The 26016-nt window shown below is 35.5% G+C and overlaps 2 protein-coding genes across 2 annotated transcripts; one reads left to right on the top strand and one right to left on the bottom strand.

The window, feature by feature from the left end:
• The first annotated feature begins 487 nt into the window (after positions 1-487).
• On the top strand, positions 488-15157 carry gipc2 (GIPC PDZ domain containing family, member 2). The gene is made up of 6 exons (XM_026206809.1): positions 488-1016; positions 11590-11775; positions 12291-12471; positions 12737-12858; positions 13196-13277; positions 14016-15157. Exons 1-6 carry the CDS (start codon positions 750-752, stop codon positions 14165-14167), a joined length of 990 nt encoding a protein of 329 aa, XP_026062594.1. The 5' UTR covers positions 488-749; the 3' UTR covers positions 14168-15157.
• Positions 15158-15725: 568 nt separating this feature from the next.
• Positions 15726-24965, bottom strand: txndc12 (thioredoxin domain containing 12 (endoplasmic reticulum)). Its single transcript, XM_026206812.1, has 7 exons — positions 24784-24965; positions 24226-24286; positions 23466-23518; positions 20160-20233; positions 18200-18269; positions 17767-17850; positions 15726-16616 (listed from the first exon to the last, which is right to left on the bottom strand). Exons 1-7 carry the CDS (start codon positions 24884-24886, stop codon positions 16537-16539), a joined length of 525 nt encoding a protein of 174 aa, XP_026062597.1. The 5' UTR covers positions 24887-24965; the 3' UTR covers positions 15726-16536.
• Between the last annotated feature and the right edge of the window lie 1051 nt (positions 24966-26016).

Genomic DNA, 26016 nt, shown 5'->3' with positions numbered 1-26016 from the left:
CCAGAGGACGCCACATGGTTAAAACCAGACTACATGAAGGGAATAAGGTTCAAACAGTCAGCAACCTTTGCTACTCAGAATTAGTCATCGTATCAGTGATGCATATGATTTCTGAAAGCAGAAACGAGATTTTAAATCTCAGTGAAAACAATTATGGCAAATAAGACTAAATTATTAAAAGTGAATGGCACGAAGATGTAAAAAATAATTTACACACTACTGTGCGAAATAGAGTAGGCCTATTAGAAATTCAAAATTAGTAGCCTTTTGTTTATCTAGCTATAGTTTCTACACCACTGTAGCCTAACTGCTACTTAATCTGACTTTTGAGAGGAATGTGAAGGCCATATCTTTAGTACTGTTTATGGTATAATAATCGTTACTGGTAGGCGTGTGTTTATCTACATCTGCTTTCACCGGTTGGAGTTTAAAAATAAAAAATAATTGACACCTGAGCCAGGTAAATGAGTTTCTGGATGACGTCACGGCGTCCTGTTGCGCGCGTGCGTTCGGCCATAGAGTTGTTCATTGTCTGCCCCTCAACTGCAAGAGAGTTTACAGTAGACCAGCATACCGTCTATTTCTAATTTATTATCCGTTTAGTACTGCCGTTTTTAACCCCAGGTCTCGGTTTCGAAGAGCGGGAACAAAAAGGACACATTCAACAGGTTGAAATCCGTCCTTCAATGCTTTAGCTGTCCCGTTCCCTTGTACTTCATTCTCCATACGGATTTACAGGAGGAGCGAACATGCCTTTGGGAATCAGGAAAAAGAAAAACAAGTCGAAGGAAAGCTCGAACTTAGTGGAAAACGAAGAGGTCAGCGGACACGCAGGTGTCGGGAAGCCCGCGGTGAACGGTGGCGGTCTGCCTGCTCCACCTGCCAGCATGAGACCGAAACTGGTGTTTCACACGCAGCTCGCGCACGGGAGTCCCACGGGCCGGATCGAGGGCTTCACGAACGTCAAAGAGCTTTACGGCAAAATAGCAGAAGCGTTTAATTTACAACCGGATGAGGTAAATGTCAACTTGTTAAATATTGTACAAAATCTCAGCGTGAGCTCGAGTCATTACGCAGGCGGTGAGTCAGAAATGAATTTGCAAATCAAAAACCTCCTCGTGAGCTACAGTGCCTGGTGATGTTTGCGTAAGGTGCGTCTTTCTGGGTACAGGGAACTGAAACTCGCGGGACGTCGTTGACATTTTTGTCTGATGATAACCAGCTTTGGTTTTCAGAAAAAAAGGTTGTATTGTGAAAGTGGAATTTTTCTAAAATAATGAAAATTGGTCAATGGCAAATATGTGTATTTGATATGATAAAAAGGAAAATCTTTTAAAGATCTAGTTTAAAACTTACCAATTTCTTATAAATTTATATACATCCATACTGTCTTGGGGAAAACGTGGTGGGTATCATCAAGTAGAAAGTTCTAAAATAATTTACCCAGACCTTAATTTCACCCAAGTGGTGAAACTTGCTATAAACAAAATTTTAATGCAAATATTTTAAAAAGGCTAAACATTTTTGCAAACATCATGAATACAAAAGTCATAAATACCAATAAGTTTTCTTATTGTTAATTCATTTGACCTCTCAGATTTCTTTTTTATCCTTAGAATAAAAGCAACAACATTCTTTCCCTTTCTTTTTAGAATTTGCTTCTTCAAAAAACTTTTCTAATTTAATCATTGACATAGTTCATATTTGTGTTATGCGCATTACTATTTACTATAATTGCTTACTAGTAGATTATATAAAAAATGATAAGTGGTATAACATTGACCTATATACATGATTTTAAAAGCACCACATAGCCTAGTTTACTTTTAGCTTATACTATTTGTAATAAAATCTTTAAGGTGAAATGCCAAAACTCCCATTGCAATTTATAAATGTTTTACATTATGGTGAATTGGCTATAGTCATATCTTAAAATTCACATTATATTTGTATGTTTTTGTACAAATTTCTTACAAATTCACATGGAACCACCACCCTGTAAAATAATTGTTTTCTCAGGATTGGGTTGGGAATGTGTGTAATTATTTTTACTGGATGATTTATTTTAATTAGGTTTTTTTTTTCTTTTCCAAGGGTGTATCCGAGTTCTTGAATTAGGTATTTGAAACTTAGACGGTTCAGAAAATTGGAGTTTGGTTACTGGAGATTAAAAATAGTTGTTATAGCTTTATAGTCTTTTGAGATCAGTGTATTAGATTCTGGATGCTTAAAAGCAGTGCATACTTTCTAAATCAATAGAAAAGTAATGGAGTAAGAAAATATTCTCCTAATGCATCAGGTGTTAAAAATCCTGTTGGATGTAATTGAAACTGTTACTCTTCATAGTGTCGTCAGTGAATAGTGTTGTCTGGCCTCTCGTGTATCAGTTGGTCCTCATTTGACAAAGTGTCCTAGAATGGTTCCTCTACTAGTCCTAGAATGGTTCCTCTACTCTACTAGCATTTAGGTTCATTCTAAAAACCAGTCAGACTAATACCGGACTGTTTGGCCAGACCTGTCAAGAGTGTGGTGTTTAAAGGATTTTATAATAATCTCAATACAAATCACTAAATGGCCTTGTGAATTTTAACCATTGCTGATACCTCAATCCAGCACATTTTCTTTAGAAATGTACCATTAATTATTTGCATGTTGAAATGGTGGGTTTATTGCAGGTCCTCAGAGGAAGTCCCTCACATCCTGTTACAGTGGGCACAACCCTAACACATTAAATCATTCCAGTCTCCCCAGGGATGGAGGGAGCGGACTAGTGCATATACTATGCAGCATTTCATTACTCTTTTTCATGTTTTGTCTGTTGATTCTTAGTGCTGTCTTATGGATTGTTTGGTATACTTAAAATACCCCCAATATCGTATCACCCAAGGCATTCAAACCTTCCCCTTGTCGGCTTCGTGAAAACAATTATACTCGGTTAAAAGGGCAGTGTCGATCAGGTTAGACTGCCCTCTGTTAACATGTTAACGCATGTACAACATTCATTACCTTCCTATGCAAAATTAATGTGACAAAGAGACTCCTTTTGGCAGACTATAGAAAAACTTCTCAGCCATCACTGTTGGTGGTTTAATACGAGTAAAAATACATTCATCTAATTTTACAGAACTTCACTGGTCAAAGTCTGTTTATTATATGGCAGTTGAACTCTTGTTTCACATGCTAGACTGCGTGACTTCACTCAAGTGTACATTCATGGAGCTAACATGTCATTTGTTTAGCATTTGCATGCAGGGGCTGCTGTATGGACACTGCATTGTCTGCTCAACAGTCGGTTTTGCTTTCTATGTTTTGCAGTATCAATGGATTAGAAGTGTAGGTTGATTGTTGTGTTGTTTGTGAATTAGCAGTAGACCTGTGCTTTTAAAAAGCTGGACAGACTGCAGCAATGTTGATTAGGATCAGTGTTATCTGGTGTGGCAGGTACACACAGTCGATCTCTGTGTGACATCAACTTACACTTTCATGTAAACTGTAGTTTTAACAATGGCCTCCAGTGAGGATATGTACAATCTAGATTCCTGTAACGCTTCATAGACAGAATCATCCATTGTAGATACGACAGCATTGAATTATTCAGTGATAAGGTATGTGGTATGGTAAGGTGAATTTTGTAAAGCCCAGCAGAAATATTAAAATTGGCAGTGGAGCATTTTATGCTTTGCATATGAAAAAAATCTACTTATCTTAATGTCTGTTAAAGACTTTTGTGGCACTGAAAGAAGCTAATATAGAAAACAATGTCTATTTATTCTGGGAAAATCACCAAAAATATTTCATGTTTCATTCTGAACTACACAAAGTTTTGTCTAGTCATATCTAGAAAATATCCCACCCACCCACGCCAGCAGCTACTAGCATTATGGTTTATGACACAAGAGCTTATTGGCGATAGATAGACAGATAGATAGACACATGTATGGATATACATAGATATGCCACAATATTTAAATGTGTATGAATTCTTATTGGGGTGATTAAGAATTATTATTGTCATATTTCAAATAATTGATGTATTTACGCATGAAGTTAATATTTGCTGCACTGCCTTTACGCTAGTGTGATAAAACTGTGTCCTGACACAGTGAATTTCTTTACTATATAACATATGACATAATTGAGAATCACCAGTGGTGGACAGTAATTTTAATCAGTGAATATATTTTCCCCAGTGTTTTTTATATTTTCAACCTAGCACACAAGTAAAGATTTAGTTTGTCTTCATTTTTAAATAATGAATGGTGCACTTTCACTTTTTTTGCATGCTTGAATTATCAGTAACTTAAACGGATACTTTATTTATGTTTAATGTTTTGAGAATAAATCAAGTACTTTTGTACTTTTACTCAAGTAAAACTGAAAACGTCACTTATATTTTAACTGGAATTGAATTATGTTACGGTTTGACAAATACAAAGCTCAAAAGTAGACGATGCATAACTGTAATAAGAATTTGAAACAATACCTCACATAAACTCTTTATTGATATATTGACTAATATTGTCCCTTCAAAGCATTTATTCATAAATCATTCAACACTGTCTTCCTCGTGCATGTATTTGCCATTTTCATCTCTCACTTTCATTATTTACCTGCTTGTCATATGTTGCAATACTTGTCACCCTGAAAGCGAAGGCTGATCCCAGTCAGGGTCATTATAAGGAAAATAATTTATCAGTGTTGTAACGTGTCCTTCAAGTATGTACTTGCTGTTGTCAGCTGAATGGAATGTATTCAAACACAACACAATTTCAGTCGCACCTCTATTAAAACCCGTTTAGATGGTTATGTTCTAACTTCAGACGTCAGTCTGTGTATTTTAAACAAACCCGTTTTATAATATAGCTGTTGGATGGGATTGTTAGCTAATGAAAAAATTGCAGAAAACATGCCATTTATTTGGCTACCATGATAAAATAGTTCTCCCAGAAATGTTAAAGGGGTCATATGATGTTGCTAAAAAGGAAATTATTTTGTGTATAAGGTGTAATGCAATGTGTTTATGTGGTTTAAGGCTCAAAAAACAAATTATTTTCCACATACTGTATATTTTTGTTTCTCCTCTATGTCCCGCATTTCTTAAACGCATCATTTTTTACAAGATTCATCAGTCTGAAAAGCTTGGTGTACGCTGATTGGCCAGTCATCCAGTGCATTGTGATTGGCCAAATGCCTCAAGCACGTGACCGAAATGTTATTCCCCTTGCCATACTGTGATGTGTGTCCCAGTCAGAACACTGGCGGGATGAGACAAAAACAATAAAACCTATTACAAACGAGCCATTTGTTGCATCCAGTGGGAACATATTTATGGATTATAATGACTTATACTGTTTTTGCATTGCGTTCATCATGCCGCGTAAACATAAAACCATGTCTGCATTTGTAATCGGAAAAGGACAAACAACAAGCGCTACTGTACTCTGCTCAAAACTTGCGTTTGAATAATCAGCAGGGAATAATATTTGGCTAGCCAGGTAAGTTTCAGTTTAGTTTGCACCAATCCTGGGTTTTAGGTACCATGTAAGTGGCTTGGCTTTTAGCTGCGTTTATTGCCATAGTAACTTACACTCCACAGCTAACCTGCTCTGGGGCAGGTTAAGTTCTGGGTTAGAGATCTCAAACTGAAGCTGGACCAATCAGATGTGAGAGAAGTGACACATGTCTGACACAGTCACTCTAGTTTATCTTGCTCCAAATTAAAGGTCACAAATGCTTTATATAAAAAAAAATAATAATAATAATAATAGAAAATTACTGAGTCTTTTTATGATTTATATAAGTATTGTGATTCATATTATTATTTATCTTTTACACACAAGCAATTTTACTTTAAAAGTTATTATAAATCGTTTATTTTGAATAGTAATGTATACAGATAAGATACAGATCAAAAGATTGTACTATTTAAAAAATAAAAAATCCGACCTTACATGTTCGAGTCTCTATCACTATATATTTTCAAATGTGTAAACTAAGTTAACGAGTTTCACTTGTGACTTCACTGATAAAGCAAGATAATTTATTTTATTTGTCCTCCTTCATATTCCATATGATGTTTAAATTTGTCATATTCATCAATCTCTCAACCTTTAGCAAAACCTTTAACATTTAGTTTTGAATCTCGCTGGGTCTCTCGCGAGAAGTAAATCACACTTGCTTTGTATTTCAAGGCCATGATTGGCTGTTCACCAGTGATGTCACATATTCATGTGCACGCGCTCCACAAACTCAGGATCAAAGCCTGAGTTGACAAAGAAAGTTGATGATCAGCATCATGGTACCAACAAAGCCGGTATGGAGAGGTTTGGTTTTGTCAACTCAAAACTAATCCTGTAACTCTGAATTTGTTCAGCTGCCATCATGGTACAGGCCCCAGATCCTTTAAATATGTAAACGTACAGTACAGACCAAAAGTTTGGACACACCTTGACTATGACTATGAAAATTGTCGAGTCACACTGAAGGCATCAAGGGCTATTTGACCAAGAAGGAGAGTGATGGGGTGCTGCTCCAGATGACCTGGCCTCCACAGTCACCAGACCTGAACCCAATCCAGATGGTTTAGGGGTGATCTGGACTGCAGACTGAAGGGAAAAGGGCCAACAAGTGCTAAGCATCTCTCGTGGAACTCCTTCAAGACTGCTGGAAGACCATTTCAGGTGACTACCTCTTGAAGCTCATCAAGAGAATGCCAAGAGTGTGCAAAGCAGTAATCAAAGCAAAACGTGGCTACTTTGAAGAAAACCTACAATATGACATATTTTCAGTTTTTTCACACTTTTGTTATGTATATAATTCCATATATAATTCCACATGTGTTAATTCATAGTTTTGATGCCTTCAGTGTAAATCTACAATTTTCATATTCATGAAAATAAAGAAAACTCTTTGAATGAGAAGATGTGTCCAAACTTTTGGTCTATACTATACTTACAGAAGGTGAGTCAGAACAGACGGCATTGTAGTCTGCTCTCCCAAGATCAGGAAACAGTCCTCCATAAAATGTGTTGCACACATCTGAATATTTGTTGTAAATACAACTTAATCACTGATTTCTAGTCACGTCCTCTTTTGAAAGGCCAAAAAAATAATTTTCGCTTTCACAGCGAAACAGTATCTCCACGACATGACGCCTGATGTTACAGCGAGAATAAAAGTTACATCTTCTTTCTTTCCACACAGGGACGTAGACATGTGGGTCATGATTAAACAAGCCGTTTTAGGAGGGCAAGGATGCATCTAAACTTTGATTAAGAATATCTCTTTGGGTTTGAAACTTTAGTCTTTGCAACTTTAGGTATCTTATCTCTGCACGAACAGCTAGTAATACTCCAATCATCATCAATCTTCATATTGACCCCTTTAATGTCTTTACACACCTTTATGTCTTCTGTGGAACACGAGAAGTTATTTTCAAAAATATTTTGCATACAATGAAAGTAAACCGGGTCCAGTGTTGTTTTGGACCACACTGGACATCATCGTATGGACAAAAACGTCTGAAACTGAAAATTGTAGAGATAAATTAATAAGGTCATACAGGTTTGAAATGAGAGTGAGTAAATTATGACAGAAATGTATTATTTTTTTAGAAAACTTTCTCTGTAACAGGTGTCATGTTAAGTATGTTAAAAACAAAGTTGACCCAATTGAGAATTTCCCTAGCACGATCGACACTCTTCTCTGACAGGGCATTAACAGGGACGTTTTGAAAGCATCCTTTATCTCAGCAATGTTAATGATTACCTATGGAAAAATGTTGACGAGTCTTATTTTGCTGTTGTGAATGGATTTATCTTTAAGCGAGCTGGTTAGTCAGTTGTTGTAATGAATGATTTGATGATTCTCTTCACCTCATCAACAAAAACATTCATGTAGTGTTAAACCTGGCTGCTTCAGAGTTTTGACCTGTTAAACTCTGTTAATCTTCCAAAGCCCCAACCCATTACATACATCACATTAGTTCTTTTTTGGACTCATATTAATGCCCACTTAATCTTTAGGCTCCGCTCTTTTATTCATGGTTATTAGAGCAGATTGCCCCGCCAAGACCCAAAAATTGCACCTGGTTGTCAAAGAAACAGACCTATCCGTCTCTTTATCCAACCAAAAATGGATATTTGTCCCACAATCCACTTTTATTTCCTCAGAGGTGTTGTAGTAGATTACTATAATCCTGTTTATTGGCTGACAAGATTGTTTTGATCGGCTCAGTTGACTTCCTGCTTGTCTGAAGAATGCGATTCTGCAAAGGTCGGCCTGTCGGAATCCTGTCTGTGGGTGTGCCTTGTATTGAAGGTGAAACATTTGCCAGTTGAAGGAGGTTTTTATTTTCATTTGAAGTGGGTGGGTACATCACGGCGTAGCTGCTGAGGACGTCCTGTGTCTCTAAAAACGTGTGATGTGTAAGAGGAAGCGTGATGTCAGTCGCAGCCTTGGTAACGCAGTGTAGGTGTCTGTAAGTCCACCCACAGACATGACAAAGATCTGCCTCCCAGACTGCCAGGGCAAAGCAAAGCTGGCCGTCTACTAGCCAACAGCCCTCTCCTTCCCCCCTTGTGTCCCTACAAAAGCTCCCTCTTAATCCCAGGCCTTTTGATAGGCTCCGGTAACCAGGGTAACAGTCTTGTATGCATGTCAGCTGATGTGTGTCCAAAGTGCCCGCAGTGCACAAAAGGGGGAGAAAACAAGTCGTCTTTGTTGGAGTGGCTGCTCCACCAAAGGTTGTTATAAAGAGCTGATACGGACTGATCTTTTTTCTTACTGTACGTCTCTCATCAGATTGTGTCCAAAGGTTGTCCTTACTTAGAAAATGTGCGTTTGTACATGTATACAATCAGGTTATCATGAAACAAATAGTCTTTATTGACTTGTTATATAATACTGCTAGTTTTCACTGAGTGTTGAATGGCCCAACTCATCAGCTGTGAACCTTAAATCTGGGGTCTCAGGTTACCAGGTCTCATGTTTCCTTGCTGCTGCCAGGAAGTCTCGTTGAAAGACATGATGCCAGATTTCTAGATGACTGACTCCAGTCCCATCTGTCTGTGTGGATATCTGCATTTGGAGGTCAACCAGACACTGTTATTGGATGGACAGCATCATGGAAAGGCCTGGGCAGCAGAGCAAATAGCCTAACCAATAGCAGAAGTTCTTCTTGCATTAATATAAAATTGTGTATATGACAGTATTTTTTATTTTTTGCATAATAGATGTTAAAAACTATTATCTTAAAAGCATCTTTTCCTTTAATCTGCACTTCTTTCACATTTTTTCCATTGATTAAGAGACGATTTTTTTTGTGAAATGTTGTAAAATGTTAAGTTATAAACTAAAAAAATGTACATTTTCTAAATAAGATTTTTTTTATATAAACTGTAATACCCAGTGAAATTAATATTAGGGTGCACAGGATTCCAGTTTTATCAGTTTTATTTGGAAACAATCCAAAGCTATCATTGCTGGATCATAAATGAAAATAAAAAAAAGATCCTACTGTATTAAATGAAACACTTACAGGACAAAATATTATTATTAATATTATTATTAAAATTAATGTTTAGTTATTTTTGTCCTTTTATATATGTTGCAATCTTTAAGATAATGCTCTGGACATGTTGTAACATAATTTTGGGGTTCTGAAGAAGTACAGTCCTGATAGATTTTCTTTTAATTCCTTTTGATTCAATACCAAGAAATTATATTGGTAATGAGATGTTTCTTTTTGCACTCTGTGTTCTGAAATGTAATATTTATGTTGGACACAGGGTTCAAAGGAACACAAGAAAAAAAAAGAGAGAGAGAAAGAGAGAGACCTTTGTGGTCGGAGGAAAAACTGTATTGCAATGCTTTTGTGAGTAAAAGCGAAGTGTCAGAGGAATGCAACACTTTAGTGAGAAAATGCAGATGTTTTGTAGTTTCTCTGGAGAGGTTCTCTGGAAAGGTTTTCAAGAGAACGTTTGTCGGTGAATGCAGGGTTTGGTTACACTTGATTTCAATAGTCCATTTTAAACATACTACAGTACTAAGTATAAATAGTTAATGCAAAGTTATACTTCTAGTCAGTAGAGTGTGTGTTTGGGACCATCACAATACAGTGTTCACATTAAGCAGACAGTCCAGTAGTCCTCTAAAGATTGATAGTTGGCATGCAGTTGCAATTTGCAAAGTTACTTATATTTTGTAAAATGTCTATCAAAATAGTGTTACCCACAGTTTTTTTTTTTTTCACAGCAATGCAAAAATGCAAGCAAAAAAATTATAATATAATTGAATATGTCAATGCTGTCACGTTCTCAATCAAAATGTTTGCATTCCCTGAGCATTCTGTTCACTCACAAAAATTTTATGTTGACTTCATCATAACATTTTTTGAGGCTGGAGGAAAGAAAACAATTATTTCAGTGCCTTTGTAATTGAACACAATGCTTTAATACTTCAGTGCAGATTTCCATTTCTGAGTTATCTTTTAAAAATGTTACAGTATGTTTGGTGAAGTTACAGGGGTCATGAAATGCATTCAATTGTTTTATAATGTTTTGTTCTCATTAAAGACAAAAATGATCAAAGAACATATTTTCATGTCACAAGTTATGATGTGATGTTAATGAAATGCGGTTTTATTTTTATATATATATATACACACACGTTTATTGCACCAAATATAAAAGTTACTGTATTATTTATTTAATTTATATATAAGTTTATTGCTTACCTAATGTGGTTTATTAACAAAGTTCGGGAGGAGCACGATCAGATAATCATCCAATTTGGCACAGGTGCATATGATTAAGCTAATCATCTTAAATAGCACACAAGCGTATATATATCCAGTCTTCCTAGCTCCTGTCCCACGACAGTTTTTCGTCATCCCTCCTCCTCACTTGTAATCTATTTATCCCAAATTAGGGATAGGGGGAGTTATTTGGTTTTGGGCTATGCTCCGGGCCCGGACCCCTCCCCCAGGACAGCACGCCAAAATATGCCTAATATTCGCCTTCAGATTTTATGTAAGGGTGAACTCGTGAAACAGCAGTATTGCTCTTGTGATTAATGGACATTTACGAGTTGTTCAAAACACCTCTAAGATACATACATCAATGACGCACATTTAATGGGTATGTTGAAAACCAAAAATGAGTCACTTTCACTGATCCATGTGAACTAGGATCGTTTTGACAATGTTGTCATCTGTACATAAAACTTTTCAAAAGCTCAAAGGAAAAAGCTTTAAAAAAAAAAGAAAAAAAAAACATTTTTACAATTTCCACTAGTTTGTTGTCATGTAAGCAAAGCTTTAAACTGGGGACTAACTTTTTGAGTTTTGAAACTTTCAGTATGCTTTTAATCTAGAATTATATTTTATGCGTGTAAATGTCAGGAACATTTTGATTCATCATTTCATGACCCCTTTAAACGTCAAATGAACATGTTATATTTCTGGCCGTGGGATCAGCTACTAAACTAAATTTAGAACATTTGCATAAACCCTCAATGTTCTCATTGTCCTGACTTTAAAACTTGCCATCTCATTGTAGTTGAAACTCTTCTCTCGATGTATTACAATAGATCCTGTTTTGCACTCTCAACACCCACAAAATTGATATGGAAAAGCTGCTGGGAGGGCAGATAGGACTGGAGGACTTCATCTTCGCTCATATTAAAGGGCTCAAAAAAGAGGTGGAGGTGTACAAAGCCGAGGAGGCACTTGGGCTCACAATCACAGACAATGGAGCTGGATACGCCTTTATAAAGGTAGACTCACAATGACGCTTTCATTAGATCAGAGTGGTATTTTGGGATGCCACCCCTTTAGCAGTGGAATTAGTTTTCCAAGTGCAGTGCTCATAGCTTGATGTACTAGCACTGCCCATGTACAGATAATAATTTGCATGTTTTTGAAAGTAAACTAATTTATTGCTTGAAGACTATTTTATGATTTTCTGTAAATTGTAAAATACCCCGGTGCACAAATAAAAGTGATATTTAATCTCTTTTTATCCTGGCTTTGATTGAGAAAGTTAATCATTTAATTTAGAAGAACACCATCCTGTGTTTGTAAGATCACATGCTGTTTTACTTTTAATGCTGGAAAGTGTTAGTTGAGTTTTAGACCCATTTTTTTTAACTCTTTTTACATATTATTTTAAGCCTGGTTATGGTTAAATTACAAGTATGCCAAAAATGCATTTGTTCAGTTGTTACTTTAACATGTTAACAAAGGCTATTATTAAATGAATATGAAGCGTATCGGTTTTTGCATTTGGCAGCGTATCAAGGATGGTAGCGTGGTGGATGGGGTAAAGGTGATCTGTGTGGGAGATCATGTCGAATGCATTAATGGAAAGAACATTGTTGGAATGCGGCATTTTGAGGTGGCGCGAATGCTGAAGGAGCTCCCCAAGGATCAATCCTTCACCATCAAGCTCGTGGAGCCCAAGAAATCCTTCGGTTTGTCATTCATTCTTGTTGAAGTATTGGATAATTCTGGTTTTTAACATTATTTAACTGGTGTATGAAAAAAATAAAATAAATTCTAGACAGTAGAGTGCAACATTAGTTTCTGAACTGAAAAATCCCATTTATATTCTCAATACAGAAATGTATTTTTAACATTAAAGTATACATCATCTACTACTTTTTGCTTCTGAAGATGTTAAACGTTACTGTGTTGATAAATGTGGATTTAATGTAATGATGTTCTTTCGCTTGGCAGAGATGCTTGAACCAAGGTCAAGAGGAGGAGGAGGCGGAGGCAAATCAGGAGACGGCAAGATAGGCACAGGCAGAGAAACCCTCAGATTGCGCTCCAAGGGTCCTGCAACAGTCGAGGAGATGGTAACTGGGTTTTCTCAGTTTGTATGTTACAATTCTGGCTTTTGTCTCGCAAATCTGAAACGTTTTTCACAATTTTAATAAGAAAAGATAGAATTGCAAGATACAAACTCAAGAGAAAAAGTAGAGATTTGTGAAATGAAAATTAATTACTCAGAAAATGAAGTCCGAATTGTGCAACAAAAACTCAATTCAGAAGAATTTTGAGATAAAATTGGCCTTTTTTCATATTTGATGGTGGAAACAGAAACATATGTAATAACACGGTCACTGATAGTATTAAGAGTCATGATGACGTTCAGTTGAGGAGTATATCTAAAGCATTTCTCTTACTCCACAGCCCTCAGAGTTTGAAGAAAAGGCAGTGAAGAAAGTGGATGACCTTCTTGAGAGTTACATGGGCATTCGAGACACTGAATTAGGTGAGATTTCATCTCCCTTTTTTATAAGATCATTTTTAGGATTAGATTTTAACAAACATTCCACCCTGTGAATTTAAAGCTGTTTTTAGTATTATTTCTGTTGATATTGTGTGTAATTGTATTGTCAGTGTTTCTTGTCATGCCTGCATTATATGTTGTGAAGCACTTTGAGCTGCATATCTTGTGTAAGTGCGGTTTATTATTATTTATAAAAGTGTGTTTTAAGACGATACACTACCATTGAAAGATTTGGGGTCAGTAAGATATTTTAACATTTTGGAAAAAGTATCTTATTCTCACCAAGGCTGCATTTTATTGAACAAAATGCAGTTTAAACAGTAATATTGTTAAATACTATTTTATAGTCTTTAGTTAAATAGAGAGTGTTCAAAAGAACAGGATTTCACTGAGATGGAAATCTTGTTAAACATTGCCTGTACTGACACTTTTGATCAGTTTAATGCATCCTTACTGAATAAACGTTAATTTCTTAAAGAAAGAAAAAAGGAAAAGAACTTTTGAATTGTAGTGTGCATTTTATACATTTTTAACATCTACATTGATTATATTTCAAATAAATAAATAAATAATATATATAAAATAATTGTTTAAAAATAAAATCTGGGTAAAATCGTTGTGCCAATGACTTTTGCTGAATTAACAAATATTATTAAAATGTGTCGGGCTTTAAGTTTTGCAAAACGAGTTGACTGTATCCTCCTTCACACTTCTGTTCAGCCGCCACAATGGTCGAGGTGGGCAGAGATAAGAAGAACCCTGATGAGTTTGCCATGGCTCTGGATCAGGCTCTTGGTGACTTTGCCTTCCCAGATGAGTTTGTGTTCGACGTCTGGGGAGCCATCGGTGACGCTAAACAGGGACGGTTTTAATACACCACCACACATTAAAAAACTGAGCTGAAATCAAGAGCATCCTGTTCAGTCATGCAGTTTATAGCTAGCATGCCGAACATTTTAATTAACGTGATTTGACTAAAATATTTTTACAAATAAATAAAAAGTAATAGTAAATCTCACCACTGTACTTTCCTTCAAATAATAGATTCTAAAGCAGAATTTATTTCTGTGGTTTAGCATTTGTAGGTGAAGCGGGAGTTTATGATATATAAAAAAAGGCCAGAGAAAGGGTGATGTTTGAAACACTTTTGCATAGAGAGAATTTTTGTATAGAATTATGGATATACATCAGTTGTCTTTTAGAGCTATTTTAGACTTTAATTTATTTAATAAAGTGATGAAACTTTGAGAAATTGCAGTTTCAGTAGATGATTGTCATACTGCGGTCAACTCAAAATATAAAAAAGAGTGCCAACCAGTTAATAAAAAAAAAGAATTACAAATGAATTGGTCACATTGTTGATTTTATTGTCATTAGTTTGTTGTAAAAAAAAATAATGAAAATAATAATCCATAAGGGATCAATTTGTATGATAGATGTTTGTTTTTGTGTGCCTTCACATTTGTGTCGTCAATGTAATTTTGTATGAACAATTTCTGTGTTCAAATCACAGGTTTGGTCTTTGCCTGTTTTTATCCATTTATTAAAGGTGAAAATGGAAGAATTAAACTGCATTGTGAGCTTATGATTCAAACCACAGCATGTCACTTAAGTCTTATTTAACAGCACTGAATTATGCTCAGAATGTTATTAGTGTTTTTGCACTGGGGTTTGACACAGTGGAACACAGTGGACTGTCTGGATAATGACTGCCCCCTGCTGTAGCAACAATCATCAGGCAAAACAGCTCTAGAATGTGGAAATAGGATATGAATATACAAATGGTTATCCTTTAATACCAATGAAACACAGTTTTGAGATGCATGTACACTACCAAAAATAAAAAATGGGGCCTGGAAGATATTTTAAGGTGTTTTTTTTTCACCAAGGCTGCATGTATTGAGAATTAAGTTCAAATGAACAGCATTTATTTGAAATAGTAAAGACATGTATAATTATAACAACATTTCTGTCACTTTTAGTAAACATAATGCATCCTAAAGAAAAAGAAAGCTTTAAATATAAAGTCCTTTGAAAAGTAGTTTAGGGATCCTTAAATATGAAACAAATGGGTTCATTTTAGTCAAGTTTTAACACACTGCAGCCAGTAATTTAGTTTTGCACTTATTAGACCAGGTGATATTTCGATCCATAAAGTACCTTTTGGAAACGTATTGCTAAATATAATAGATTTGACTCTACTCTGCAAGTTTACATTTATTCATTTAGCTGACGCTTTTATCCAAAGCGACTTGCATTTGCTATATATGTCAGAGGTCGCACGCCTCTGGAGCAACTAGGGGTTAAGTGTCTTGCTCAGGGACACATTGGTGTCTCACAGTGGATTCGAACCCGGGTCTCTCACACCAAAGTCATGTTTCTTGTCCACTGCGCCAACACCACACCTAAAACACTGAAATAACTATATTCGAATATTAAATCAACTTTATTTGTATTTCATTTTACATATTGGTAAAAAATACAATATGGCGAAGACAGACAATTGCCTCTCTATCCCAAAAAGGAAAAAAAGTACCAGTTCACATTACAGGCATTAATTCACAGGTATCGTCAATAGTAAAAATCTGTCTTTAAAATGAACGGCGACTCCATGTATTGAGGACTAAAACTTGGCAAGTTTCAGAGACACTGTTAGCATTTCTAATAACTTTTAACATAATAGAACTGGTACACTCATGAAAACATAATATTACATAATACATCATATTAGTTGGGTGGGTACAGTTTAGGGATTATAAAGCTCTTCAGAAACGTGACCGGGTAACTGGATCAGTTTTACCACAGCTTGCAAGATATGGCTTGGAAGCACATGAGAATTGCCTTACTGGCATGTTTCTTAACAAAAGAAATGTGCCTTAAGAATGCAGTCAAGAGGGGCGATTGTTTTCAACATCAGTAATCAATATGGACACGTCAGCTTAAAATTTCTGAAATGCTAGACGAAAAAAAACATTTAGCACCCTTTATGTAACATGGACAGTAAGTATGCTTTGGTTCTCAAAGTAATAAGCCAATCCACCACAAGCTGCGATGCTTTAAAATGTAATCCGTGAATGCATTATAAATTCATTCATTTTTGAAGCTTGTCTTGTGCTATAGCAGATCCAATTAAATTACAGATGGAGTTGAGGTTGGAGATGGATGGACGGATGGATCTAATGTGGCCAGCAAGGGGATGCAGTATTCTGGCTGAGATCTTTCCATGCCGCTTCTGCCCTTCTTAGAGTTCATCCTCAATGTGAGCAGTCCTGAAGGAATCGCCAGTCAGCTTGTCTTGAGCTTCCTTCATGCTAGCCACAACTGCACACAGAAGAGAAGTGTGGTCAAGAGACATCTCGCTCGTTTTGTTCACATTGCACCTAAAATCTCATTTGTCTTTCAAATTAAGACTGCACACACAGTCAGCCCTGTTTTGCATAGCCATTGGAAAGTTTGCTATTAGAAGCAAAGCCAGCAAAAACTATTCATTTCAGAAACAGATCAAGTCAATACATTGCATTATGGATCATGTAAATAATGCACTATATTATGCATGACAGCAACATTTTTTTATATACTGTAAAATATTTGAGCCAAATTTTACGTCATAACTATTATGTTGCTGTTCTACAGAGTGCAACAGTCAGATTCCAGAAGTAAAAATGCAATTTGTTTTCTCCATAGGGAAATTCATTTTGAGCATTAACTTGTAAAAGCAGACCTACTGTAAGCTTTGTTAATGTATATGACTATGTTAATGTAAGCTTTGTTAATATATGCTTTTGTCAACACATCCACTTTGCATAATTGAAGTTATGTTTTAAAAATGGAATCCCTAGTGAAAAACTGCACTACCCATTAGGCTGTAAAGAAATTTCCAACAAAGTCGCCGTGATCAAATTGCGCCAAATGAACGATAAGCTCCGCCCACTCCCATGAAGCATCAGTGTACCACGCTCTCAAACCAATTATATATATATACTAGGAGAAGCCACTTAATATAATAATTTTCATATTATAAAAAGAAAAGAAATTGCACCTCATAGTGAGCAGAACAAAAACAATAAATGAAGTCATTGCTTTTGGAGCTGTATGCTGCTGTTTGAAAACGCAGTCATGTAAGACAGTTATACAGACATACTTTGACGACAGACTTTGCTCAGGGATTTCAGAATGACCATAACATTTGAGAAGCTGTGCAGCGAGATAACTCAAGTTATACCATCCCATCATGCAAAGTCACATGACTTTTTCGATGCACATGGAGGAATAAATTAGCTAAATGCGTAGTTTATGCGCATTTTTTCTTATCGAAAAATGTATTCTGCTCAATTGTGCACAAGTTTATCTATGGGAGTTTATCTTTTGGGTGCTTCCAAAAACAGCGCTGCTAAAAACATGGGCAATAATAAATGAATAAAATGTGTGTGTGTGTCTTTTAAAATTTTCTTTTTTTTTTAGAATTTCTTACCTTGATCTGCATTGCTGTAGAAGTACTTGTAGTTGGGGTTCCCATTCTTGTTCGTGATCTCTGAGTGGACTTTACCAGTGGGATCTACAAAAGAAGAAAAAAATATTTTTTTCATCCATGTTGTAGTCACCTTGATCATTTACTGACACCTTCAGGTGTGGATGTAGCATCACACAAGAGTAAAACGTCATGCTACTGATGCTATTGCGGAATCACACTATTTAACCATAATGTGTTTCTGCAATTCTGCAACTGTCCCATGGTTACCGGGATAAAAGGGATCATATTCTTCTGGTTATTGGTAAAAACTTTTCCACACCCATAAGATGACTGACTCTTACTACCACCACAAAAATTGAAGAGTCTACATTTAATCAATGGTTGATGTTCTAAACTAGTGCATTTGCATGGGCGGTTTATGTATATGTCCTACCAAGGAAAAGTATTCTTGGAATGTATCCGCCATCTGGGCTGAAGGCCTCATCTTTTGGCTCCTCTTCATCCTATAGCCACATGGGACATGTAATCAGAATGTGAAATAAAATAACACACTTACTTGACAAGACAATATATGTATTTATTACTACATGTGGTTTCAATCAAAAAAATTAAATAAAATAAAAATAAAAAAAATTATACAAGAAAATAATATAGCTTAATCACTTAGGTGATTATTTTGACTTTTTGATAAAGCTCTAATTTTTTTTTCTTTTGGAAATATGTTTCAAATTCATACTGAATGCATTTATGACTGTAAAGCATGTCTGTGTATGTCGAAATCGTGATTAAAATCAAAATTGCAAAATTGATCAAAGAAATCGCGATAGGTTTTTTTGGTCCATATCGCACAGCCCTAATTATAATGTGGCATGATTGCAAAATGCGATTCCTCCAGGTGAATGAAGTGGTAAAGATTGTCATAATGTGATTTTGAATGTTATCTTTGTGAATTTATAATTTATATACATGAATGCAAATGGCATACCTGTAAAGCTATATTAATGAGCAGAATGAGCCAATTGATGGTCTTCTGCTGATATCTAGTGTTTAAATTGCAAATCCATGGATTTTGCCATTTAAATTTACTTTTTCACCTGTTAACTGTTATAGAGGCAACTAATGTCTGAGTCCAATCAATTTTGCATTTTGCAAGCTTGTCTACAATCATGAGACACATGCTAGCCTTTCATGAAGTTTAGAGATTTTTTTTAATATTTATTCTGTTACACTTGGGTACACTATAACAAGGCCATATTATTAAATGGCCTGGTTATAATGCAATTGTTCAAAATGTTTTGATAATTATTGACCTAGAGAGTCTAAAGAGTTGTACTGCAGTTATTTTATTGGTTTTGAGTTAAAAACCTAGGACTAGTTTACAAAGTAGTTATATATATATATATATATATATATATATAATCTCAATATTTAATGAATGATTTGATTGACAGCATTAGTCCCAAAGGCAAAGTTGTCCAGAATGAGGAGATCTATCATATGATGTGAAGATCCATTGTTTGTGTGAATATATGAACATGTTCTACAATTTGAGGTAATTTTCTATAGAAATATGGTTTTTAAGGCCTTTTTAAATGTTATAGCGCCACCTATGGTTCAATCTCCATGAAACAAAGCATTCTTGTAAAGATACATCTGACATGTTTTGACCAAGTTTTGAGTTTTCGTTTAGGATTTATAGGCTTTGGGTTTATTTGGCCATGCCCCTTTTCTAAATAACCCCTTTATAGTAAAACGACGTGATTACAGAGCCATAAAAATAATCTAGTGACCGATTTCTTTCACATTTCTTACAGACCTTCAGGGTCATTTCAATCAACCTCCGTTAACCTTGTCCAACAGGTGCTTTGTTTGGCCAGTGGCGGCCATTTTTTTTGAGATGCGCAAATGTCCTAGACACTTGTGGCCTTATGGTTTGGTCTATACGCTCGAACCCCTAATTACAGGGAAAAAGTATATATATATAAAAAAAAAAAAACACATTATAATCATCTAAAGATGGTCGTTCACCAGACGAGAAGAGCTGCACTGCATTTAGGACATCTCTAGGTATCGCACACCTGACATGCACATTCTATACGCACAAGCCCATTTTCTAGCTTATTTAACATAAAACTATGAAGATGGAGCTCTGTTGCATGGCAGGAATTTGAACAGCATCCTGATTCATAGCTGGGCACTATGGACAGATGCCGATGGCGCCACCGGTGTGCATACATTCATAGAAAACAATGTGTTCGAATCTTAAAGACATGGCACATGATGTGGCGCTGCACTTCTCATCTGGTGTTTGACCCCCTTAACCCTCTCTGATGGAAATAAAATATGCATTTGTCAAAAGCATAACATAAATAATGTGAAGAGGAGCTCCTTACCTCCAAGTTTATCATGACAAAATTGTGAGCCAACTCGGAGATGTCCTTTGATTCAGCAAACTTGGGCTTTAATGCTAAAGTTATTTTGAAAACATAACATTATTATAAAACATCATTAATCATCTTTAAAACACTTTGAAGTAACAATAGGGCTGTGCAAAAAATCGAATGCGATTTTCATGTGAATCTCGTCAGTAAAGGCGCTCCTGTGATTAGAAGTACATCTCCAGCACGTGTGTTCAGATCAGGGTTGGCAGGTTCTCAAAACAAATACTGCCCACTTGCTTCTTTTTGAAAAATTGCATCCCGGGCTTAAAATACACGTTTTTTTTGGCAGGGTTCCCTAGGTAAAATTTGCATTTTAGGGGCTAAACATGATGTTATTGGTATTAGAGTCGCTTCAACCCGCGGACTTGGATTTTGTATTTAATCGCCCACAATGAAACGCGATTCAGCTAGTTTTGGGAAGTAATTGGGCAGGTTTGGTTTTGAAAACCTGGCAATCCTGATCTGAATGCACGTGCTGGAGATATACTACTAACCACAGGAGTGCCTTTACTGACAAGATGCGCATGAAAATCGCATTCAGGTTCTGCACAGCCCTATAACAGAATAAGCCATTCATGCATCAAAAACACAACCTTTAATTATATATATATATATATATATATATATATATATATAAAATCACACACAGGTCATATAATTAGAATGTCATAAAGTTGATTTCACTAATTCCATTCATAAAAAGTGAAACTTGTATATTATATTCATTCATTACACACAGACTGATATATTTCAAATGTTTATTTCTTTTAATTTTGATGTTTATAACGGACAACTAAGAAAAATCCCAAATACAGTATCTCAGAAAATTTGAATATTGTGAAAAGGTTCAATATTGAAGACACCTGGTGCCACACTCTAATCAGCTAAATAAATAAAAACACCTGCAAAGGACTGGGCTGCTGCTGAGTGTTACAAAGATATGTTCTCTGATGAAAGTAAATTTAGCATTTGCTTTGGATATCAGGGTCCCAGAGTCTGGAATAAGAGAGGAGAGGCACACAATCCATGTTGCTTGAAGTCCAGTGTAAAGTTTCCAGTCAGTGATGGTTTGGAGTGCCATGTCATCTGCTGGTGTTGGTCCACTGTGTTTTCTGAGGTCCAAGGTCAACACAGCAGTATACCAGGAAGTTTTAGAGCATTTCATGCTTCCTGCTGCTGACAAACGGAGATACAGATTTCATTTTCCAACAGGACTTGGCACCTAAACACAGTGCCAAAGCTTCCAGTACCATGGTATCCCTGTTCATATTCGGCCAGCAAACTCGACTGACCTTAACCCCATAGAAAATCTATGGGGTATTGTAAAGAGGAAGATGCGATATGCCAGACCTAACAATGCAGAAGAGCTGAAGGCCACTATCAGAGCAACCTGGGCTCTCATAACACCTGAGTAGTGCCACAGACTGATCGACTCCATGCCAGGCCACATTGCTGCAGTAATTCAGGCAAAGCTGTACATGCTCATGCTTTTAATTTTTATACTTTTTAGTTGGCCAAGATTTCTAATAATCCTTTCTTTGTATTGGTCTTAAGTTATATTCTAATTTTCTGAGATACTGAATTTGGGATTTCCCTAATAGTTATAATCATCAAAATTAAAATAAATAAACATTTGAAATATATCAGTCTGTGTGTAATGAATGAATATAATATACAAGTTTCACTTTTTGAATGGAGTTACTGAAATAAATCAAAATTTGATTATATTCCAAGTATACGACCAACACCTGTGTGTGTGTGTGTGTGTGTGTGTGTGTGTATATATATATATATATATTAGTGCTGGGCAATGATTAAATATTTTAATCGCGATTAATCGCATGATTTTCTGCGATTAATCGCGATTAATCGCAGCATGCACAAAATTCAATAATGAAAATAAGAGTAGTGTATTGTGTAATTTTATTCTTTCAAAGTTCTGCTGTATGAACAAAAGTGCAATAAAATTTTGTTTGTCAAAGCTTTAAACAAATAAAGTGCTTTTTTACAACAGTTAAAAGTTAGTAGCAGTTAACATTTCTTGTAAATCTTAACTTAAACATTAATGTAATCAAATTAAATATAACATTAACGTATAAATAAAAAAATAATGTTTTATTAAATAAAACATTAAAGTTTTGTTTATTTTGTAAAATAAAAATATATAAATTATGTCCAGAACCTCAATCATAACATTTTAACTGGCCCCTTCCGAGCAACAACATCAATCTCCTTTAAGAGACTGAGAATCTCAGTCCAAAAAATAAAAAAAATTAAAAAATCTTTCAGTAATGCAGGTTGAGTGGACAAAATTAACTTCATTTATCCATTCTTCCAACTTTACATTTACTTACTCATCTACACCTAGCCAGTTGCTAAGACACACAAGGTCATTCACATTTTCAGATCAGAATCAGAATGAGCTTTATTGCCAGGTATGTTTACACATACGAGGAATTTGTTTTCATGACAGAAGCTCCACAGTAGAACACAATGACAGCGACAGAACACAAAACACATAATAAAAGAATATAAAATACAAAAAATACAAATAAGTAGATTTGTATTGAGATGATAAAGAGAGACATTTTGCTGAAACGTGCGCTAAACATTTTATTCCTGTTGTACAGCAGTGGGACATTTCAAATACAGTCAGCACACTTAGCACAGATAGCGCAAGAAATATGATAGCTGCTGCGAGACATCTGCCTTTTGAACATGTCCTCTGCTTCGCGCACAGTCTCCAGCGTTCTGTCACAGTATCTCTGCACAACAACGCGTTTGACAACGTCTTGGCCAAATTCAGAAAGGTTGTGGGCCATTTTAAGCACAGTGCAGCGAGTGCTGCAGAATTAGAACAAAACAAATTGAACTTAGACAAAAGAAGGAGTCGCCTATACAAGACATTCCAACCAGATGGAATTCGACTCTGGACATGATTTTCTGTTTTGCTGTAGCTCATCACAAGCAGCCAGTAGCCTACTGATAAACATCCCACCCCTCCTGTGACCCATGGTTTGTGTTGTATTCGGTTGTTTTATTACAGTCTAGCAATGTGTACTGAAACGCAGTGAGCAACGGACTTTTAAAATAAAAAGTACGTTAACGCGCGATAAACTAATTGTCACCGTTAATTAATGAATGCGTTAACGCGATAAAAACGCGTTAACTTGCCCAACCCTAATATATATATATATATATATATATATACACACACACACACACACACAAACCTTTATATATTTATAAATATCATACCTTTACAGGCTCCACACCAAGTCTTGTGAATAATGACCATAAGAGGGAGTCCACTGGAGCAAGATCAGAATAACATGTTAAATCACTTTTAAAACAATTAATTCAAAAGCGTTTTAAGATAACAACAAGATAACTGGCAGTGCCTCATGAAAAACCACTTAACATAATTCCATTATCCTAGGGATCCTGTTAATTAAAAAAAAAAAACAAAAAAAAAAATTGCAAACACCAAATAGTTATCTAAAAAATATATTATTATTTGTTGAGTATCACATTTTATACACTGGGCTGTTAAGGCTTACATAGTATAATAAGGGAGAATATGGAAAAAACTGAGAAATGGTACAAAAAGAAAAATGAAATTCAAATAGACTATGATGTGAATCAATGAGATATTACAGTATAGATAACTGCAAAAAATGCAGATAATGTTCTATATATAGTCACCATATCTACCAACATTTGTTAGTTAGTCAGTAAACATTACAACATTATTTGTCTTTAAAAAATAGTATCCTACCATTTAGATGACATGAAGCATGTAGTAGTTTTTTATTATTATTATTATTACTAAGCAAATTTTTGATCATGTTGATTAGTCCTTTGAAATTTATTTTTTAAGTATGATACAGCAGGCTTTATAGGGTTAAGAGCCTGAACCTGACCAGATTTAAGTCTGGCATAGACCTAACTTTTATTGAAATACCTAAACTACAACGTCACAAGTGATATTTGAAGGACAAGATTACACCATACGTACCTTGCTTCTGCCTCTTTCTTCCCTTCTTCAAGGCTCCGCCAGTTAATATGGTCCCCGAATCCTTGAATACACACATACACGTCCATTAAAGATATTTAACATGATACATCCGGTTAGGAACAAGTGAACCTGTTTGAACACAACCACAGAACAAAGACATCTGCAACAATGCACCTGTGATCAAAGATCTCATCATGGTCTTTTGTCCAATAAAACAATGCAATGACAGAAGCAGGTCAGTCAAAGTGCATCATTTTACATCTGAATAACATCTGATCATTTATGATCACTGTTCTTATTTAAAATGCAAAATCCCATTTACTGAAGTTTATTGTGAGCTCAACTTTGAAGAAAACATACTCTTTCACTTATACAGGAATAGATATAAAATTGTATTTTAGCAGTAGACATTCAGCCTCACTGAGAAAGTTCTGAGATTTATTTCGGTCAATCGGGAGTTAACGTTAAATTAGATCCGCGTTCCGGGTCTAACGTTAGCACGGCTAGCGTTGATAGGGATTACTTGATCAAATGTGTAAATTTATAGAGATTTTTTACCTCGTCCATTGCCATCGGCAAACACCTCTCCGAAATGTGACGCAATAAAAATCAATATAAAAGAAACCAGGGCAATGTTGAATAAAGACGACGACATTTTCATTCCGATGGTCGTTAGCTTCGTGCAACCTGGATGTGACAGACAGAAGGAAAGCGTTGAGGACTTCTTCTTCTTCTTTTTGTTCAATAGCCGTTCACTCCTTAGGAGTATTACCGCCACCTACTGTATATCTTGCGCACAGAAATAAAAATTGTGATGCCCCACCCCACCCACCCCAGAGGATCAGAGCCCATGTCCTGACATTTTATCCTACCCTGTCAGATTTTCCTACCTGGGTTTACTGCGCACGCGCACATCAATATTGCGTCCTTTATCTCATGCTAAACAACGATATTTAATGTATCTGCATTACTGTAAGGGTCAGGGCAGTCCACTGACCTTTTGAGGGGCATGTGCTGAAACTGAAAAAGGGCACCCCCCTCCCTTTTTTTATATCAAGATTATTTAGTAAGTTTTTTTGTCAGTATTATTTGTGGTCCTGTGTTTGTGAATTGCTCTTGTGTACTCCCTCTTTTTTTAAATTGCATTTATAGAGAAAAAAAAATACTTGACTCATACATAATACTTGACTCATACATAAACATACAAATTAGCTTATAAAACCAAACAGAAACCAAAAAATGTTTTTATTGAACTTTATGCACTTTTTTTTATTTACTTTGCAAAGAAAAAAAAATATATATATTCTCTTTTTTAGCTATTCTGTTTGGTTTTATAAGCTAATTTGTATTATTTGGTTAACATGATTATGAATGACATTGAGAAGAGGGGAATGTGAGCAATGAGTCAAGTATTTTTGACAAACCTTTTTGAAATCTAATTTAAGTAATTATGTCCAACTCAATTCCAGATTATAAGAGACTATAGCCATACCGTTACTATAACATATCCAACATGCATCCGCCTACCTGGCAAAAATTTGATACTGTGGTGGACCAGGGATGTTGGTCTCTTGAAGGTCTCTTATTCACTACACTTTCCCTAAAATAAGGCAGCAATGAAAAAATAAATAAAAATGGTGTGAAAAGTACAGTTGCAGTGAAAAGCATTTCTGAAGGATCATGTGACACTGAAGAGTACTGAACTGGAGTAATGATGCTGAAAATTCAGCTTTGATCACAAAAATAAACTACATTTTAAAATATATTCAAATAGAAAACAGTTATTTAAAA

Source organism: Carassius auratus, chromosome 27, assembly GCF_003368295.1.
Source record: "Carassius auratus strain Wakin chromosome 27, ASM336829v1, whole genome shotgun sequence".
Taxonomy (NCBI): Eukaryota; Metazoa; Chordata; class Actinopteri; order Cypriniformes; family Cyprinidae; genus Carassius; species Carassius auratus.
Note: the sequence above shows the minus strand (reverse complement) of the source record. Positions and strands in the feature narration are given on the sequence as shown.